The sequence below is a fragment of the Drosophila subpulchrella genome, chromosome 3R, assembly GCF_014743375.2.
Source record: "Drosophila subpulchrella strain 33 F10 #4 breed RU33 chromosome 3R, RU_Dsub_v1.1 Primary Assembly, whole genome shotgun sequence".
Taxonomy (NCBI): Eukaryota; Metazoa; Arthropoda; class Insecta; order Diptera; family Drosophilidae; genus Drosophila; species Drosophila subpulchrella.
This window is the reverse complement of record NC_050609.1, coordinates 12383825-12401615: the sequence shown is the minus strand read 5'-3', so window position 1 is coordinate 12401615 and position 17791 is coordinate 12383825. Positions and strand designations below refer to the sequence as shown.

The following is a 17791-nucleotide window of genomic DNA, read 5'->3' as shown; positions in this document are numbered from 1 at the left end:
TATATGCATCAGCTGCCCCAACTCCTCTTGGTTATGAATTTATTGGCTTGGATCCAGAGACGCGGATCCCTGACTCAGCAGCGCCGCTGATGGAAAACCTTTCAGCCAATTTTCTCTCTAGCCTCGCTCTTTGTTGCAATTTGCAGTTTCGCCAGCTGCTGCTGGCCCGACTCCTCGGGTTAAATGAATTGCTCCCACACAGAGTAGAAGCCTCGAATCTCTCGGATCCGATGTATTTATAAGTTGTGCATATTTGCATTGTGGGCCGTGCTACACCGTGCCTCCTCGGTATCCACAATAATCGGCAGGCTTCACACGTTCCATGGCGATTTCTTTGTGAGGCCCGAACAGGGTGTGTTATTCCTTTGTTGCAACCCAGACGAATCGCCCGCCTGGCTGTGAATCACTGATGAGTGTGTGTCGCCTGCTCCTGGGCTGCTCAATTATGCGATTAACCCGCTACCACCTGCATGCCGATGCCGTTGGCCGTTGCTGTTGCTGTTGCCTCTAAAAACGCAAAACTGCCCTTGTCGGCTGACTTTTGGACCTTGAAATCAAACAGACGCGCCACCCCCATTGCGACAAAAAAAAAATAAAAGGAAATCCCCCAAGGATTAAAAGCAAGGCAATTGAGGCAAGGATTCGCAAGGGTTGCTTGTATGACGCTGCATTTGGAAGTGCACTGGCTGAAGGCCTCTGGCGGATCTGGAGCAGGAGCCAGCCGTCTGGGATTTGTGAAAGTGAATTTGCTACTCCACTTTTGGCCTGCAGGGGTTTTCCAGCCTGCCACTGCAACCACCATCTTTTTGAGGGTTGGTTTTGCATTGCAATTCCCCGGGATTTTGCACAAATTAAATCAATTTCGGTTTAAGCATGTTCCTTGATTAATGAGGTAGGGTAGAACAAACCCTTCAGACAAGAATCCTCCTCCATGTTATACAACTTTCTCTTGCAGGGGTGAGGAATGTTAAAATTACACCCACTTTGTAGTTTTATTTGTTTTTTATTTTTATGAGGCACATTTATATATTCAAAAGATTCTTTTGTCTCTCTGAAAACTTCTCGAGGGTCTGACACACCCTGAGTCAAATTATTTATTCGCTGATTTCTGCAGATCTTGTGGCAGTGAATTAATTTACGCTTAATTGGTCAGGCCATAATTCCCATAACTCAGGCCCAGTTGCATAGAGATCATTTTAAAGATCTTTCGCCAAGAACAAACTGGAAATGCGAAATGCGATCCATCGAGTCAATGGCCACAATCTGGGTTATTCCATGCAAATTGTTTTTTGTTCCGACAACGCCCCTCGCGGAACGATCTTCGACTGGCGATAAGTTCAAGTTGACTTCTTTAACCAGATCACAATTCATAAATTTGTATATTGCATACAGTGAGACTTCCTTTGAAGGGTTTTTTTAAAAATTGTATATAGGAAAAAGAAAATTCCAGAATTTTCAAGAAAAATCTCAAAAGAAGTGGGTTCCATTCTCTTAAGTCTGAACATGAGTTATTTTGACATTCAATTAATTAAAACTGTGTCTCAGCAGCCAATTAATTCTCATTTAGCGATCACCCACTGTCTTTGGAGTGCATTTATATGTATGTTTGCATACATGGTGTATAAATGTTTGTTCCATATTATTTAAAAGCTGAGATATAGCGTGCGCATTCGTTTCTGGGGCCCCGCTTTTGTGCCAGATCATTGGCACAGCTGCTGTTTAGATAGCGAGACTTGCAGCGCGTAGCGATCCAAGTTTAAGCCAAGTCCATTGACTGTAGATGATGATGATGATGATGATAATTGTGAGGATGACAAGAGAGAAGTTTTGTATTTGTGCGTCGTCTTGCCCCCAAAGTTCGTTCACTCTTGACACTCTGACTGAAATGGAGAAGCCGGGATTCGCATTCGCATGCAAACAGCAGTGAGTGGAGGACAGAATATATATATACACAACATCCGATGGCCTCTGACAGCTCATCCTCATCGTCATCCTCTTGGGAGGAAAATGGGGAGGAGCCTCCGTTTGTGCCGCGTCATTTGTGCCAAGTGGTCCCCTTCGAGATGATGGAGCACCACATCTCTCGAAGGAGAGATGCGTTGGCTTCCTCAAATCGCTGCCAAGGGATCAGCGATCAGCAGTTCGCGCTGCTAGGTCGTCTGTCGATTCCAGAAACAATCCGAAAACAGGTTCCCGATCCGATTCTCCAGCCAGTCAGCCAGCCAGCCAGCCAGCCCATCGACGCTTTCTTCCGTTCCGCTAAATTCTTTTGTCGCTATTTGGAAGAATCGCACGCGATGAGAACCGGCTGTGGCAGGTGCCCCACTTCTGCTTCTGCGCGCCCCTCTTATCGGAACTCAATTCCTGGAATTATTTTCCAATCCAGCGCTGATTGAAAAACATAAACAATCGAAATGCGGGCATTTGTGGGACAAATTCTTCAAGGGGTAAAAACACTGCGATATGTGTGATGGGTTTATCAGGGCCTAAGACCAATATCCCAATTGTTTGTTTGGGAACCCCTATGTGATTTGGAAACTCAGCTTGAGTTTCCGTGATTATTATTGTCGCCTCGCCCACAAACCCAAGCGGATGTAAACAAAGCGAGTCGATAGCAGCCGGTCAAGATAACAGATGCATATGAGAGGCTGCCTAAATACACACTAATCTGAATTTATTGACGGAGCAGCAGGCAGCCAGGGGTTAAGGTCAAATCAGGGGCCATAAATTGAGATAAGAAATGGACGAGCAAGTGTGTCATTTTCAAAATATAAGGGAAACTTTAAAAATATTTTTTTAAGAATGTATAGGCTTACTATTTACTTTTTTTATATACCACTTTTCATTTTTTAAAATTTATGTTTGAATTTCTGTTGAGCCTGGGCACCAATATAAGTGGCGCCATCTGAACGGGCAATTTGCTAGCCTCGAGTAGGTGGCGCCACCGCTGCTGAGTCTGGCAACTCTACTCCTAGTGTAGAGAAAATACGCTAGATGTCGCCTGTGTAAAATACATGTAAAATTAGAGATTAAAATTTGCTACCAGACCGAAAAAATTATAACTTATATTCATTGAAGAGGAAAAATAAATGGCGCCTTGAAAATTTTTAAATTTATGGAACATTTTTTAGATTTACTATAGAGAGAAAAGAGAAGATTTTTTTTTAAAGGAATTTACTCTTTATAAGTGGAGGTAGAATCAATAGCCTTAATACTTTAAGTTCAAGACCCATCAAAGTCGAATGACCAACCAAAGAATAGCCAAGTTGGAGTTCCTATTTATTTTTATTTTTCTAAGATGTGGAAATGACAGTTGCAATTTATGTGCAATTGGGGAATATCGATGTCAGAGTTTGGAGCCGTGATCTATCGATAAGTGCGTCCGCAGCTGTTGGCGTGGTGCGAATTTGATTGATTGATTGATGAGTGGAAATGATTGACTGTTCGGCGAGGTAAATTTGCATTTTGCACATTTCGTTAGCCAAAAAGGAATGTCTGTCCCAGTTGCAAGATGGGGAAGCCACCGGAGATGATCGATTGAGCCTGATATGCAGTTCATGCACCGCGAGAAAAGATCAGTTTGGAAATTTAATTCGTTATGTAAGTATATTGGGCTTAGTTTTTTTTTTTTAGAGAGAATATTAAATTGCTAGTATAAAGGTAAAACAACTCTAGAAAACGGAACATATTTCTCCAGTCGTGTTATTTTTTTTTATGATTTAAAGAGTTCCTTAGCAAAATTAAAAAGACTTTCTAATGCATCTAAGTTGAACTTGGTTTATAGACCGAGTATCGGTATACGATCGTTTTTATATCTCCACAAAATTTATTACGAATCCGCCATAGAGTGTCGAATTATTACGTGCTGCATTAGCTGCAATTGTTGCAATACATTTTCTACGATCTACCATTTCCCCGCTAACTTAAGTCATTTGTCTAATATTTTTTTTGGGGTGGTTGGGGCAGATCGGGGGAACTTGGAGCACAGTTCGTGCCACAATTGTTGTTGCTGCGGCTGCGGCATTATCTGCACACTGAAATCGGCGTAAATAATTACCATCGTTTGAGCGCAGTCTGCTAGCGAAAATGATTCGCGTCTGACTCCACGGAGAGCTGCAGAACGAAAGATGGAGTGGAAAATAAAGGAGTAGAGAAAGAACGGGAATTCCTAATTTAATAGTAATCATAATGAATGGAATGCATTTGAGGCGGCAGCACAGAGCTCCCAGTCGTAGATTCTGGGCCATCTTTTAGAGAGAATGGAGCAGAGATCAGATCATTGGCTCCCCAGTGTTTATATATATATATCATCTCGCGTTAATGTTCCGTTGGCATGCCAAAGATGAGGCGCGAGATGAGATTGGAATTGGGATTGTGATTCGGATTGGGATTCGGGCTAAGACTGTGACTGGGACTGGGGCTCAGCTGCATGCCACACACATCATCAAACGATCCTAACTGATCCGGGAGTGGAGCAAAACAGAGCAGCGCGTTGCGTAGAGAGTGAGAACCAGTTGCGTGGAGCATTTCATCCAACATTTGATTTAGTTTCCAGGAATTTCAATTAGCTGGGAAATGGGCAATGCATTCAGGCGGACTTTGGCTTGCGGATTATCTAAGATCTGCTCTAAGCTGGAAAAGAATTTCCAGCGCAACTCCGACGACAGCTGCATTTTCCTCTTGGCTGCTCGCACCACACGTACCACGAATGTGAAAAGTGCTGACACACACACACACGCCGCCCATTTCCATTTCCCCGTGCCATCATCATCATCACTATGGCCATCTCCATCTCCCCCAACCCGTTTTTAGTGGCTTTTAAACTGCGTTAACGCTCTGGTCGGAAATATTAGTCAGCGGAGCCGCCGGCAAACGTGAGTTTCCCAGAATCAGCCATAAATTCGTTGACATTGCTTGGGGTCTGCGACTCTGCTTGAAGTTAATTGTACCCGGTACTCGAAGATTTGTTGGTTGGTTAAAATAACAAACCATTCTAGATGTATTCCTTGATTTTTTTCCTCGTCAAAATGATTTTATACGGATTTTAGCAATGGTATTAAAATACAGTTCCTAGCCTTGACTTCCTTACCTTCAACTCCTTTGTAGGTCACCAGAGGTCTGGTAAAACGTGACTAGGCAATTAACAACGACTTCCAGACATCCGTTCCTATAAGGCGACTCCTGTGAAGAGCTTCTTGGGTGGTCAAACCAAAGAGGTCATGAATATTTATAAGAACTCATCATTAGAACTGGCCATAAAATAATAAGCTAGAATTGTTAAATGAAAATTTAAGGAGTTTTTTAGAATACAATTTTTAAAAATAATAATGTTTTCTTGTGCTCTTAGACCATAAACCAAATTTGCTTAATTAGCACATTTTTAAATTCAAATTAAGCTTGAAATTTTTTTTATCTCGCAATTCAATAAGAACGATCACGTTCTTTTATCTTAACAATGTCAGAATAGATGTGATTCTTCTCCCACCCATTTCTTTTCAGCTTTCTTCCTCATTAAATAGCGAAACCGTATTAAATAGAGGGCATCATTTAGTCGCCAAACTCGACGAATGCGTTCTTAGTTTTTTTTTAATTAAGCAGACAGTGGAACAAATTCAAGCTCGGCTTGTGCCTTTCACTCGCTCAATAAACAAATAATAATTCAGCGGCCGCTCCTCGGTGACTTACCCCCCGTTTCGCTGGCTGGCTTTATGTGCAAACTTTTCACTCGACATCTGGTGCGGGGAGAAATTGTAGCTCGGAAACCGAAACTAAAGCCGATCGAGAGCCCAAATTGATCCCCAATTTCGACGCTAGCCTCTCGACTTTGGGCTAATGGCTAAGCAAACACCCCAGCAACCAACCGTTTCTCATCCCATACAATACCATCCAATCCGATGCGATACGTTCCGAGCTGAAGTTTGGAGTGCGCCGAATCACGCACTGCACTTGACCATTATCCGTTTCCCAGCGGCGGGTGATTCGGGGGAATACCTTGCCTTGAATGCACCCGAGACATGCGATCATCTGATGGGGTTCGGAATTGCTGCGAGTCCATTGCCATCGCAGGCATTGTTGCATTTGAATAGCATCGCAGATGGAGAGTTTTGTAACAACAGCAATTACTCATCTTGCAAGTCTAACCCACCTCCCCATAAAGTCCCATTAACCATCTAGGCTTTAATTGACTTTCAGCTACTAAAAAAAAAAATGCTGTAACATGTGTAGTTTTCAAGTTAGAGAAATATGGTTTTATGTGGCTCTAAAAATTATTCAGGATTTATAACCCATTTTTATATTGCCTGTTAACCATTTGCAGACTCTTAACTACTCATTTCCAATAGCCTTATGTCAGGATTTGGAAAGAAATTGTTTTCTATAAATGTTCATAGTTTAATTTATATACCAAACAGTTCCCAAGTTTATTGAGTTGTAAAAAATCCAACTTGGGGAATTTAAAGTGAGAAAAGTTCAACTGTAGTCGGCATTGTAATCGCAATTTGATAAAATTGTTTTGAGGTCTTCCACCCACGCCAAGCTACGGAATTAGTTCGCTTATAGAAATGTAGCCCCGCAAAGTCATCAGCAGCGGGCAATTGTTTTAATTTCACTTTAATTTATCGCCGAGAATGCCCAATTTAAAGTTTATGCCATCTAATTGAAAACGCTTTGGGGACCTGTCTACAGACCTTGCCTCGGCTTTTCTGGCCTCCTACTCCAAATTTTTTTTTTATTCCCATTCCCATATGTAAGTTGCCATTGCTGCGAAAAGTTTTGTGAAGAATTCTTGGGCTTTGAGTAAGGGGCGGGGAAAATGTCAAGGCAAATGCAGTATTGCAGGTGAATGGGCGTGGCGGTAAAGAAAACTTACCTTACCTTAACCGATTACGATAATTCTCAAAAAGTTTTGCAGGCAATCGATAAACAAAGCATTTCCTGCCCTGCAAATGCAAGTATAAAAGTTTTAGCACATGATATAGGGGAAGGGTAGGGCTAATGCTATAGGGTAGCAGACTACTAGACCATTCCAAGTGGTCTGCTGGTCTGCTGCTCATCTCGAACCCATTAAAAACGCCTCGGGAGCGGCTCTTTGACTTCCTTATGGCTAGGGAAGTCTGGCCAGATCAAGTGCCAGACATTTTATTGCCCAGACGCGCAGCATGAGCGGGCGTATATATAGGCGGTATATAGCGTTGCAGACAGTCTCATCTGGAGATCTGGAGAAGTTGCATATTGGCGCTGTCCAACAAATTTAGCAACATTTCCTGCTCGATGTGCTCAATTTCAAGACGTCAGTTTTACTTTTTACTGTGTACAAACAAAAGTTTTCAATTGGACCTCACGCGTTTTTAAAATGGGGAGTTTTCAGTTGGCATTTGGTATACAGCCACATAAATATCTCTAGTATTGGTTTTTAGATTTCCTTTTCGCATATTTCCGTATCATAAATCGATTAACTTAGTGTTTCAATAGCTGGTTTTTAATTTATTCATGATGAGGTATTAATTTCCTATCCCTGTTCATGTTTTTTTCATATACAGTCAAACTTTCGTATTTTAAAACACCATCTTTCATCAAAAATGTTCCAGATATGGAGACTTCAAGAAAAAGAATATGTTTTATAAGTATGTATACATTCTATTGCCAATTAGAAGAGAGATCATACAAAATATTAAGTAATGATTAGGGAACAGAAGTTATTTCAGAAATAAAGAAGTCTTAAGATAAGACTCTTATACCTTCTATATTTCTCGAAGTGTATTAAAAAAGTTTCTCTATAAGAAACGAAGCCGAAAAGAGTTGAAAAGTTAAAAGTCAAAAGAAATTAAAGCATTAATTTAACGCCAGCTTTGCTTGGCTTTTTTGTGCTGCTCTGGTAATTGTTACCTTAGTACCTTTAATAGGTGAGTGTTTGCGAGTGCGTAGAGGGTATACCCACAATGCATTCGAGGAAGTTGCGCTATTGTTGGCCATCATTAAAAGACAATTTGGGATCGGGCTTTGGGGCCAAACTCCAATTTAAAACTCCCTATATATGTGGGTCTTTGGATCTACGAAAGGCATTTAAAAGCGAAAGCGAAAGTGTTTGTTGGCCATATCCATTGCATTCGTTCTACTGGGATTCGGGGAATATGCGGGGTTTACGGGGGTCTAACGGTTTCCCAGGGCGCCAGGGGAAATGGAGATTGATTAAAAGATTTGCCTCGGCAGACGATGATGCATTTCCCTTGATAATTTTCCCGATTCAGCGTTTTGCAGCTGGCCCCTGAGGCTGCCGGCCCGCTAATGCCTTAATAATATGATGAACTGGCCCAGCCAAAAAAGAGATTAATTTCCAAGACATTTCCCAGCAGCAAGCGGCAGCAAGTGAGTTGTTAGCCCGAACTAAACGTGGCATGTGGCAAGGGGAATTTTGAATGTTGAACGTTGAATCTTAAGCGCTGGATGGGGCAAGGCATAGTGGTCAGGTTTCCAGAGCAGAGAGCCACGGATGGATAGCCCACCGGTAACCGCTCACCTTTCTGACCGAAAGTCGCTTTTTGATGGCTTTCAAGCTCACTGTTTCCCCGTCTCCTCTTTTTTTTAGTTGATTTTTTTTTTGTTTGTGCTGGTTTCGGTTGTTTGCAGTGCACGTTTTCCTAATTGCTCCACTTAATCTCCGCTTTTAAGACTTTTCGGTGGTCAGTCAATGGCCCGCAGAGAAAACTAAATACTATTCATATGTGAAAAATGTACACAGGGGCAGTTTGTTTCCTTTGTTTCAGTCCGCAATTTGGCCAAAGATAAGTTCAGGTTAAGTGTAAGTGAAAGATGAAAGATGAAAGAAATCTGTATGCATATGGATGCAGAGATTTCAAAGGTCGTTGAACATGCATTTAGAAACCCTTTTAGTTGTTATTAGAGATAAAAAGTTTTACTACAAATGGGAAGAGAAAATATAAAAATGTTAATTTTATTGACAGCTAATAAGCCTTTTCTCCCTAGAGCACTTAAGATATCCTGAAAATGGGCTTTCCTTCACAATCGTTAAAAGATCTCGATTACTCCACCTGTAACGCGGTAGCTTCGCTTGGGGCTCCAAAAAAAATATAAAATAAAAGAGCGTGAGTAATAAAAGTGAGTGTAAAGTTTTTAATTAACGAAAGTTGGCCATAAATATGGCTTGGAAAATGCATTTCCGAATGTCACAAATACTATAGGTAGCGAGTAAAATTTCCATATATTGGACACGTACGCGAGTATTATCCATCATGGTAATTATGCAGGCCCTCTTGGCAGCCGGAAATTTCACTTTGTGCAGTGAAATTATTTATTGGCTTAAATATTCGCAGTATGTGCCGAAGAAATGTCTTGTCTGGTTGGCAAAGGCGAAGTGTCGATGCCTGGTTTATAATCATTAGGGCTTGCCGCCGTGTCACTTGAATTGTCAGTTACCGCCGCCACTGCCCACGTTTCAGATACTTATACGTACTTGTACTTGCAATCCATCCCTACTTTTGTGCCTTATGATGTTTTAACTACCTCCATGTCCACATGACGGGGCACCACATATAGAGTCGAAAGAAAGGGGCGTGGGTGGAGCTTGGGTTGGGGGTAAGGGAAGTGGAGCAGACGACTTCGATGAGATTAGACACACACACGCAATCACAGTGGTCATTCATGGGATGGATCCTTAGATAACTCTAAATATTGCAAACATTACAATAGGAAAACAAGGAAGAACGCTATAGTCGAGTACCTCGACTATCAGATACCCGTTACTCAGCTAAAAGGACCAAAGGAAAATGGAGATATGCAGCAAAGCGAGGTTGAAATGCGCCACCTACCGGCGGTAGACAGATTTAAGCGTTGTGGGCGTTAGAGTGGGCGTGGCAAAGTTTTTTTTGGATCAATCGATAGGTATTGACAAGACCAATACATTTCAGTTAAAATTTTTTATTTAGCATGAATATTGTGGGCGCCACAGGCTTGGGCGGTTTGTGGGCGTTAGAGTGGGCGTGGCATATTCGCGTGACACACTTGCGCTGCGCTCAAGCCTACGGAATCTAAATCTGAAATCCCATTTCTCTATCTTTGATATTTTCCGAGATACCTGCGTTCATATTTACGATTTTTTGAAGTTTGTGGGCGGTTTGTGGGCGTTCAAGTGGGCGTGGCAAACTTTTTTTTGGGTCAATCGATAGGTATTGATGAGAACAATACATTTCAGTTAAAATTTTTATTCTAGCATGAAAACTGTAGGAGCCTCAGTTTTGGGCGGTTTGTGGGCGTTAGAGTGGGCGTGGCACTCTGCTGAAACAAACTTGCGCTGCGTAAGAAGCTCAGGAATCTGCACGCCTAATCTCAATAGCCTAGCTCTTATAGTTTCCAAGATCTCAGCGTTCATCCGGACGGACAGACAGACGGACAGACGGACAGACGGACAGACGGACAGACGGACAGACGGACATGGCTAGATCGACTCGGCTAGTGATCCTGATCAAGAATATATATACTTTATGGGGTCGGAAACGCTTCCTTCTGCCTGTTACATACTTTCCGACGAATCTAATATACCCTTTTACTCTACGAGTAACGGGTATAATAATGACATTTATATGTTCTATCAAAACAAACCCATTTTGTTAAATTCCACTTCATAAAACGTAATACTTTTATACTCCTTGAGAAAAAAGGTTTATTCCTTAAGGTAAAACAAACCCATTTCTGAACTCAACTAAAAGCTCATATATTTTAATGTGCCATAGAGAAAGCCCATTCAAATGTGATTAAATGTATTTAGTGTCCAAAAGCGCCAGAAAGGTAAAAGCCATATTTCTAAAAAAGCGAAAATTTATTACCATAAAATACCCAGGGGCTCATATTTTGCCAGCGACCACTGTACTCAAAATAATGTGAGTTGTGTGTGTGCCGAGTGGCGACTGTGTATCTGTGTGTTCGAGTGAGTTCCATTGCACTTCTCCTGGGGAAATATCAGGCGACACTTAGCTATTAAACAAGAGATGGGCGGAGTGGCACGAGAAGACGGAGATCTCCTATTTTTAACCGCATGGAGTGGGCATGTGCCCCACAGTTCCCATTCCGGGCATCCCCCCACTCCTTTGTACTGCATCCCTGGGCAAACCAGTGTTGGCAGTTTTTGAAAGGATATAAAAGTGTGTTGGAACAGGAAGATAATTATATCAAACAAACATTCAATCTCTACCATCTGTACAATTAAGATCTTAAATATCTATTATACAGAATATTTTACTATTTTATAAAGACCCTCTTGTAATGGAGTTTTTAAGAAGTTCTGACTTAAAGATTTTGAATATATCACATACAATTATACTGAAAAATGTTAAATGGGTCTTAATGGGTCTAATAATATCTTCAGGTATAACCATATATCACTTGGATTTTTGATGGGCGTTCAAGAAAAGCGCAATAAAATTACGTATTTGTTTATTAATATCTAAAAGTAATAAATTAGTACGGGATTCTACTAAAAATAGCAAAGGTACGTGCTTGCGACTCCTTAGTTTATTTTTATGAAGCGTAAGGTTAAAACATGTTCGTTTCGAAATAAATCCCTTCATGGGAAACAATCTGAACTGTCAACTCTGGTGCAAGTGCATTACGCCTAGGCTTTTACTTGCACACACTGTGCCGACAGGGAAAAAGGGGGCAAGTGGCATGGTGGTGTCAGGTTGCCGCATGCACCACTCTGCCATCCCGTGCACCGCTCAGTGGGTCGCCAGTCCCACGACCCACCACCGATAGTAAAATAGCAAAAGCTGCGGCGACGACTACGACGACGACGACGGCCAGTCAACTTTTGGCTCGGCTAAACAAAAGTGTCTTCGCAGAGCTAAAAATAACCACTGTTTTGACCCAACTTCCCCTCCGACGACTCGACTCTTTGGCTCCATGGCTCCGTGGCCCGATCCTCTTAGTCGCTGGTTTGCGCTTCCTGTTCTGTGTGCAAATCTGTGCCAAATGTTTTCCAAGAAAACGAAGTATGCAAATACGTTTTGCATTTAAATTCTTGCTGCCGCAGCAGCAGCAGCACAGCAGCAGCAGTAGCAGCAAGTGCTGAAAATACAGGAAAAGCGGCAAAAGGGGCGGCCTCATTAGTGGCAAGACACTTGAAATTAGAGTTTGCTGTTTTGGCCCCAACTGAACTGAACCGAGCGTTCCGTTCGTTCGGTGATGATGAAAGTGATTTATGTCCGGCAGAGGCAATGTTCCTCAGCTCCTCGAAAGACACGAGACCCGATGTCTGGGCTGGCAGCAGCTTCATCTTGGTTGGGAAACATGTTTGTGGGTCTGCTACTGCTTTTGGTGTTCACACCCTGTAATTGAAATTAAGGAGAGGCTAGGAGGAAGGTCCAAGCTCAAAATAGTTCTAATCAAGTCTTAAATAGTATTAATACCATAGCTTTTTTTTAATCTTTGAATCTAGCACCTTAAGAAGAGCTTACTGATACAATCATTTTAGGATGCCATGGAAATATTTATTAATCTGTTATTATTAGTTTCGAAATTTAGTTTTTTGAGTAAGGATTAGATAGGATGATAAAATAGATATTAATCTTTTATCAACCCGAGAATTGTAGTGTTCGTTAGTTTGGAAAATTAGTTTTTTTTAGTTAGGGTATCAGCTATAAAGTGGATTTGCTAGGATGAAAAAAAAAATTAATCTTTGACTTACCCGAGAATTGTTTCGTGCGTTAGTATCAAAAATTAGTTTTTTAGTTAGGGTATCAGCTATAAATTGGATTTGCTAGGATCATAAAATAGTTTTTCTAGTCCCCTACTGAAAATCTTAAAGTCAAGTGAAGTTTAGATAGGGTACCACTGGGCTGAAAAATACAAATGCACTTGATTTTTTTTTCTTAAAAGCAACCAGATGCATAAACCCAAGAAGAAGAAGCAGAAGAAGCATCTAAAGAAACGAAAAGAAGAAGCTGAAGAAAGAAACAATTGCATAGGAACCCTGAAGTGCACTAGACCTGAACTATTTTTTCGCTTTTTTAGAGCTTTTTGCAATGGCACGGCATAACTGAAGCATATCTGCGCACACTTCTCGCTGGCTCGCATAAAAATAAAAAATAAATGCAAAATGTTAATCCCGCAAGTGTGTTTAAGAGCGGCTTAGAGATATATGTTTTATTTTCGCTTGAGTTCTTTGCGTATTTTAAACTTTTTTCTGACCTACAAGCAGAGTGTGCACAACTCACCACGAGTTGGGTTCTGCCAAAGAGAGAGATGGGAGCCCCAAAAGAGAGAGGGCTCCAACTCCAATCAGCATCAGCTGTAGTTTGTTTTTGTTTTGATGCGCCACATGGCCTGGCGCTCGCTCTCCCGCTCTCTTCTCGCCCAGCTCTTGCGCTCTGAGTGAGTTGGGTTTCGGTCGTTGTTTTTGGATCGATAAAACTTCTCGCGCTGCCGTGGTATAAAATGCTTTTCACTTTTCCCACTGCACTTTAGTCGCCAGACATTTATCGAAACGTGCACATCACCAGCGGTCGCACACTTTAAAACAAAACCCATCCTATACACATATATTGCCCATACACCCAATATATCCTTCGAACCGAAAAATAATCGCGAGTGCAAATCAAAAGTTTTCTAGCTTTCTTTGTGAGTGAAGTGTTTGGGAATTTCGGGATTGTTGGCGTGGGGAAAATGTTGCTTGATAAGAAATGGGGGATTGAGATGATGATATCCTGACTTACCTAACTAAAGGAATTTTCTCCGTTTTCCGTCCGCTCTTCCTGCATCCCCATCTCTCTATCTCCCGAGAGAGAGAGAGAATGCGATGCTCCTTGCATTCTCTCAAAGTCGAGGGTCTATTGATTTTACGCACATGCAGCAGCATCCCCAGCTATGAGTCATCATCATCCAACATCCTGCAACATTTTCCCCCACGTGCCTAATCTCCACTTTTCCCCCCTTTTCCGCGGGCGCTTAGATTTTTCCAGTGCGAAAAGTAAAGCAATTGCATCCATCCAACAGAGAGATTATCCTTTCGCCAACAAACAAACAAACAGAAATGGCCGCCTACGCTGCTTTCAAACACGTTGAGCTTTACAATGTTGGCAAAGCCAAGAAGAGGTAAGAAAATCAGGATAATAAGGAACTTTAACCAGAAATAAAAAACAAATCATTTGCATATCGAAAAACGGTGTCAACAAATTTTTCTTACGAAGATATTAATATATCTTAAAAGCGTAAAAAAGGATACCCAAACAAAGTATTCCAATCCGTTTATGTCAACAAAGGTTAAAATCTGAAAGAGGAGGCATTTAATCATACAAAAAATGGGCTTTGTTAACGCAATCCTTTGTTAATAAAGTATCTCCTGAGATTTAAAAAGGGCTTGTATTACCATGACTCACAAATAAAATGGAACAAAGAGAACCATGTTGTTGCTTAATTTTACAAATAATTCTATCGTTATCAATGTTTGTCTAAAATGACTTTCATATTATGACAAGCTGTAAGAAAATTTTTATTTGACAATGACAAGCAATGATTTGTCATTAACAAATAATAATAACACATTATTTCTTTATCAATTTAAGAATTTTAGTTAGGCTCATTAAAAATATTTGTCGATTTGTCATTAACAAATAATAACACATTACATCCTTATCAGTTGAAGAAATTGTGTTAGCCATATTAAAAGTATTTTGTTTTGTTTTAGCATTCCATCTTATTATTAGGATAATTATGTGTCATTTTTGAAATATCATACGTTCTCGCTGAAAATATTACTCAACTTGAATGATTTATATCGAGGTTATCCGACGGCCGACTCATTTTCCCTGAAGTTTATCAACTGTTACGTGCTCATTGCATACTTTGTTATTGTTTGCCACCGCTCGAGTGAACTTTGATTGGCAAACATTTCGGAAGGCAGCCTCATCTCATCGTGATCTGCATCAACATCTTCAGCTTCATCTTCATCTTTATCCCATTGTCTGAGCGGCTGAGCTGCCAGGCCCCGCAAACAACAAGCACTGCATATTCATTTGGTTATGTGTGTAGTTTAATTTAGCGTTCATTCACCTCGCCGCCTGACTGACTGACTAACTAATACTACCCATACAGTCGCGTGTGCACGGGGCGTATGTGTAATCTGGGGAGCAGCACTTTTGCAAGCGCCTACTTCCCACAAAAGCGAACCGAAACCGTCGAGGCACCTCCGCCACCTAGCCACCCAGCCACCTAACCACCCAGCAAGTGAACCACCCAAGGTGGTGGTGGTGGTGGCATGTCTTTGGATGTCTCATTGATTTTCCTTTGCCAACGGCCAACTGCCCCAAGCCAAACCACCGCTCAAAGCACCACCCCCAACACTCCCGAACACCATCGCAGTCCACTCGATGCCACCGCACACAAAACTCAAAGGGACCGGCGTTCTTTGGGAACATGGAGGTGCATACCCTTTCTAACTCCGAGGGTATGACAATCTCTTTTAAAGCCATAAAAACAATGGCCAATTTGCATTTATGAGGAGGTGTTTACGAAATATTAGTTTTGATGTGACATAAAATGTGGGACATATCTAATTGATGAGCCATAAACAATGATTTTACTTCTTAAAAAAGCTGCACATTTTATGGTTTTATTTATGATGTATCAATTAATGTCAAGGCGTTTTTGATGCTTTACTTTCTGAATAATAAATACTCTATATTTTTGAATTTACCTTTATTTAGACTCATGGGTTTTGAAGACATTCTAAACTTAACTACAGACCAATGAAAATTCAACTTGGGCTAGCTTGCGAAATATTTTTTTTTAGCAATCATTTATGCTGTTCAACGTTAAAACTGATTAGATACACCCATAAACCAAATGATACGAAATATAATAAAATGTTTATTATTGAACAATCACGACCTATTACCGCTAAAACAAAAATCATTATCTTATTACCGTTTATCACCGCTAGTCCCAGGGTATTTCCCCCATCGACTTTTCACAACTTTTGCCGCCTTTCTTTTTTTGTTTCCAGTAGGTAAGTTTGGGCTTTTGTTTTTGCATGCAATTCTTTGACCAAGCCCCTGCTGCCCAGCACCACCCATTTTTCGCCTTTCGAGTGGGGAAATAAAAATCGTTACCGAAATGCTTTTTGCTTATGTCTGTTCCGTTTACCACTCTTACGCTCTCGTACCTGTCCCGACTTCGACTTGGAGTTGTAGTTGTAGTTGTAGTTGGAGTCCCATTCCAAGTCCAAGTCCGCTTCCCTGTCCGCTCGACTGTCCGTTCGTCTGTCCGTCCGTTCGCTGTCCGTTGTCCGCTGGTCCGTGGCGGACATTGAACCCCTGCTTCTCTCCGCGGGCATTTGGGATCGGAGATTAGTTTTGGTCGCAGCAGAAACCAAATAGAAACAATTTTCCTTATGTGTGCCATGTGCATTATAAACAATTTGCTGGATTTTATGGTCCATCGATGGGTGGCTGCCGCTGCCGCTGTTGGGGCCAAGTGTGGAAAATGTGTTAATCATTGTCATTGATTGCGATTGTGTAACATACCATATACCATATACCATATACCATATATCGCCTTGGACTTTCCCGCCAGAGGCCGAAGGAAAATGATTAATATACTTTTTCTCTGCATTTCGATGCAACGTTTTGTGTGTCCCCCTTTCTTCTGCGCAGCCGTGACTTATTATTGTAAACAATCAAATTAAATCTCAAAGGTGCGACGCGCCAAGATATCGGATTGAATTGTCGCTCTTTGTTGCGTTGTATAAGCGGCGGAAATCATGACAATTCATTTTGTTTATGGCATTGTCTATCCATCTGACGATCATTATACGCTTGAATTCCTTTGCACAATGCCCGCATATCTACTGTTTACAACCTGAAGTTAACCTCATTCTGCAAGGAAAGTCGGCAAACAAATCAAGAATTTCCATATATTAATAGCCGTATATAATATATATATACTTGGATGGGAATGTTTTTTTTGGCGTTGCCAAGTCAACATTTATGTAAATGATTTCAGAACATGCGGAAAACGAGCAAAAGTCGTTATGAGGAATATAATCAGCAGAAATCTGCACTGCCACCACCTCCCCACAATCATGACCTATTGACAGAACTGAATGGAACAGAACTGAACAGAACCGAAAAGGAAATCAAACACATTTGTGTAATGCCTGCGTCAATGTAATTCCTGTTGACACGGAAATCGGGCAGGAAAAGTGGGGAAAAACTTTTGGGGCCCTTTAGTGAATGTTCCCCTGGCAACCTCAAAAATATATACTATATATGGATTTTTTTTTTCTGTTTTGATGGATACTGTACCTTAGAGTGCCTGACACGATGAATGAGGCTGTTCAGTATTCAATTCCCATCGATCGGGTTGAAATTGAAGGTGGAGGAGCGGAGCGTTGGTCCTCTCGTCGGGAGGAGCTGCTCTGTCTGAATATATTAGAAAGTCCTTTCGCTTTCCACAAAGCCGCAAATTAATCAATACAAATTTATTAATTACATATTTAAAAGCGCCACAGAGTTGCAACTTTCGCTGCGATGGGTATGAGAGTGTGTCAGCAATTCTGGTATGGTTTGCTCTCTGGCACTCTGGCACTGAAATGCACAATTTACGAAGCCAATCCCAGCTTACGTACGCATATACATAATAATAATAAAAATGCCAGCATCACTATCGGCATCTACATATACATGCATGCGGCTTTTCCAAAGCCAAGACAGCCAGCTAGCTTTTCCTCTCGAGCACACAGCACTTTCCTTTGAAACTGTGCGGTTGCACACGGCTAATCGATAAT

The 17791-nt window shown here is 41.3% G+C and overlaps 1 protein-coding gene across 11 annotated transcripts in view; it reads left to right on the top strand.

The window, feature by feature from the left end:
- LOC119559053 (microtubule-associated protein Jupiter) overlaps positions 1–17791 on the top strand; it is a 33327-nt gene that overhangs the window by 4124 nt on the left and 11412 nt on the right. For 6 of the 11 annotated variants that reach the window (XM_037872203.1, XM_037872193.1, XM_037872198.1 and 3 more), the window contains exons 1-2: positions 13483–13626; positions 13958–14100. The exons of 4 other annotated variants lie outside the window; for them this stretch is intronic. In XM_037872203.1, coding sequence (XP_037728131.1) covers positions 14039–14100 — 62 coding nt within the window. In that variant the 5' untranslated portion in view covers positions 13483–13626; positions 13958–14038. Of the gene's footprint in view, positions 1–13482; positions 13627–13957; positions 14101–17791 lie in introns of those variants that run through there. One more of the 11 variants, XM_037872190.1, reaches the window with a different exon arrangement.